At 62.4% G+C, this 3,235-nt stretch overlaps 1 protein-coding gene across 1 annotated transcript in view; it reads left to right on the forward strand.

Moving 5' to 3' along the window:
* Positions 1-3,230, forward strand: part of PARP6 (poly (ADP-ribose) polymerase family, member 6) — a gene marked incomplete at its 3' end in the record, with an annotated part of 5,355 nt that extends 2,125 nt beyond the window's left edge. The window contains exons 6-16 of the mRNA XM_009695777.1: positions 1-44; positions 460-513; positions 799-894; positions 981-1,073; positions 1,149-1,274; positions 1,380-1,445; positions 1,603-1,670; positions 1,930-1,978; positions 2,756-2,865; positions 2,958-3,030; positions 3,201-3,230. The exon at positions 1-44 is cut by the window's left edge and continues 107 nt beyond it. Of these exons, the coding sequence (XP_009694079.1) occupies positions 1-44; positions 460-513; positions 799-894; positions 981-1,073; positions 1,149-1,274; positions 1,380-1,445; positions 1,603-1,670; positions 1,930-1,978; positions 2,756-2,865; positions 2,958-3,030; positions 3,201-3,230 (809 nt within the window). The remainder of the gene's footprint in view (positions 45-459; positions 514-798; positions 895-980; positions 1,074-1,148; positions 1,275-1,379; positions 1,446-1,602; positions 1,671-1,929; positions 1,979-2,755; positions 2,866-2,957; positions 3,031-3,200) is intronic.
* Between the last annotated feature and the right edge of the window lie 5 nt (positions 3,231-3,235).

Genomic DNA, 3,235 nt, shown 5'->3' on the forward strand with positions numbered 1-3,235 from the left:
ACCCCAAGGTGGAAGTTTTCGGCTACCCCCCACCCAGCACCCAGGCAGGTGTTGCCCCCTTCAACATCCTGGTGGGTGCCTCCCCGCCTCGGGGTTTGCTTTCCTCTCCTTTCCCTTCCCAAAATCCCCGGGGGCTCTTCTGGGTTGGGTTCACTTATTGTGGGGTGGTGGGACCCCCTTGGGTTGGGAGGAGCCTCTGTGGGGTCTCTCCCCTGCACCTTGTCCCCAGCACCCATAGGTGCTCGTGGGCAAGCTGGGATGCTGGCCGTGGGGTCCTGCGGGGTTTTACCCCCATCTTGGTGCCACGTCCCTGCTGCGGCTACGTCCCCAGGAGGGTGTTGGTGTGTCGGGGGTCCCGCTGTGCCAGGGGAGTGTTCAGGACTGCCAGTGCCGCACGGAGGTGGGGGTACGTGGGGGAAAGGGGATAACGCAGCTGGCTCTGCTCCGGCTCCGTCGCAGGTCGGCGGCCACTGCAAGAACGTCCCTACGCTGGAGTACGGCTTCCTCGTCCAGGTGCGTGTCCTGCATCCTGCTCAGCCCCCTCCCACTGCCCGGATTATCCTCCCCACTGCCCTGTGTCCTGCAGAGCTCCATCCTGCTTCCCAGAGCATCCTTCCCACTGCACCACATCCCACTTATCCACATCCCACTGCCCCACATCCCACTTATCCCCATCCCACTGCCTGGAGCATCCTCCCCACTTCCTAGTGTCCCACTCATCCCAATCCCACTGCCCGGAGCATCCTCCCAAGCACTGTGACCACTGTGGGAGCTGACTCCCATCATCCTCCCCCTCAGATCATGAAGTATGCGGAGCAGCGGATCCCAACGCTCAACGAGTACTGCGTGGTCTGCGACGAGCAGCACGTCTTCCAGAATGGCTCCATGCTCAAGGTGCGGTGATGGGGACAGGGCAGGCACGGGCTGTCACCCCGTGTCACCGTCGCCCACCCTCCCTATGGCTCCTGTCCCCTCCACAGCCAGCGGTGTGCACCCGGGAGCTCTGCGTCTTCTCCTTCTACACTTTGGGTGTCATGTCCGGTGCGGCGGAGGAGGTGGCCACGGGTGCCGAGGTAGGGTTGCGCACAGCAGGTGACCACGCCATCTCCATGGGGTGCTGTCCCTTCACCCCACGCTCTGTCCCCAAGGTGGTGGACCTGCTGGTGGCCATGTGCCGTGCTGCCCTGGAGTCCCCTCGCAAGAGCATCATCTTCGAGCCTTATCCTTCCGTGGTGGACCCCAACGACCCCAAAACACTTGCCTTCAACCCCAAGGTAAGTGCCAGGGTGGGCAACGCTCCCCCTTGCCGGGGGTCGATGGAGCTGGGAGGAGCCCCAAGGACCCTTCTAACAGCTGCTCTTCTCCTGCCCCATGCATAGAAGAAGAATTATGAGCGGCTGCAGAAGGCCCTGGACAGCGTGATGTCCATCCGGGAGATGACCCAGGTACGCCAGCATGGTCCTGCACCAACCATGGCACTGTGTGAGACCCCCCCCGGTGCAAGATCCTTTGCTGGGGGTGGCATTTTGGTGCCAATCTCCATCTGCCCACGGTTGGGTGGGTGCTGGGGGACCCACCCCCACCCCCTCTTCCCTCTGCCAGGGGTCCTACCTGGAGATCAAGAAGCAGATGGACAAGCTGGACCCCCTGGCCCATCCCCTCCTGCAGTGGTAAGGCTGAGGGTGCTGCAGCCCCGTCCTGCTGCCCCAGGTCCCTCCCTGCTGCCCCAGGTCCCCTGGGACAGGGGATAGGGTGGGAGGCAGCTGGGCATCCTTGGCATGACCCCCTCGGCCCCTTTCTCCTGGGAGCTCGCAACCATCCACTGGCCTCGGGGCGAGTTCTGGTGCGGCTCCTGGCTCGGTCCTGCTCCCAGTGGAGCGTGGGACGACCCTGTCTGACCTTCCTCCTCCTCTTCCTCCTCTTCCCAAGGATAATCTCCAGCAACAGATCCCACATTGTCAAGCTGCCTCTCAGCAGGGTAAGGGGCCTGACTGGGCTCCGGCTGGGGTGCGGGTGCGGAATGTGGGATGTTGGGTAAGGAATGTGGGATGGAGGGTGTGGGATGCAGGACAGAGAGTATGGGGTGTGGAATGTAGGATATGGGAGATAGGATGTAGGATGTAGGATGTGGGATGTAGGGTATGGCATGCAGGATGTAGGGTATGGGATTGGGATGCGGGATGTGGGATGTAGGGTGTGGGATGTGAGATGTGGGATATGGGATGCGGGAGGTGGGATGTAGGGTGTGGGATATGGGATGCGGCCCGTAGGATACGGAACGTGGGATGTAGGACATGCGATGCAGGAGGTAGGGTATGGGATGTGGGATGCAGGATGTAGGATGTGGGTTGTGGGATGTAGGGTGTAGGATGCAGGACATAGAGTTTGGGGTGCGGGCTGTGGGATGGAGGATGCGGGCTGCCAGATGAGGGATGTAAGGATATGGGGTGGGCAGTATAAGGGTCTGGGATGTAGGGTGCAGCCTTTGGGATGGGGTCTGCAGGCTTGAGACGTGGGAGGCGGGATATGGGATACGGGATATAGAATGGAGGATATTTGACGTGGGCTGTGGGATGGGGGACAAAAGATGGGGGACGCCACAGGCCCTCCTGGAAAGCTTGGGACGGCCAAAGCAGGGCTGGGACGGGCAGGGGGCCAGGCTGCCGTGCATGATCTCTGTCTGTCTGTCTGTCCGTCTGTCCGTCCTCTCTCCCTGCCGGTGCCGCCTTTGCTCTTCCCTTTCCCCTGGTAGCAGCTGAAGTTCATGCACACCTCCCACCAGTTCCTCCTGCTCAGCAGCCCCCCGGCCAAGGAAGCCCGGTTCCGCACTGCCAAGAAGCTATACGGCAGCACCTTCGCTTTCCAGTGAGTTCCTGGTGGGGGGCAGCGGGAGCCTCCCAGAGGGAGCACTGTGGGGCAGGCTGCTGTGGGGCTGACATGGGGCTGGCTTTTTCCAGCGGCTCTCACATTGAGAACTGGCATTCCATCCTCCGCAATGGGCTGGTCAACGCTTCCTACACCAAACTGCAGGTAACGCTCCCCGGTGCCCGACACCCCCGCCCCGGGGCAGGCAGGCAGGCAGGCAGGGAGGGGTGCAGGCAGCTGGAGGTGCGCTGCCTGCAGAGGCCGGGCTGCCTCTGCCACCGTGCCCAAGCTGTCAGGGTGACCTCGCGTCGCTCACCCTGGTGTTTTCCTGCAAGCTGCATGGAGCAGCCTATGGCAAGGGCATCTATCT

The sequence above is a fragment of the Cariama cristata genome, unplaced genomic scaffold (genome assembly GCF_000690535.1).
Source record: "Cariama cristata isolate BGI_N322 unplaced genomic scaffold, ASM69053v1 scaffold32942, whole genome shotgun sequence".
In the NCBI taxonomy this organism is placed as follows: domain Eukaryota; kingdom Metazoa; phylum Chordata; class Aves; order Cariamiformes; family Cariamidae; genus Cariama; species Cariama cristata.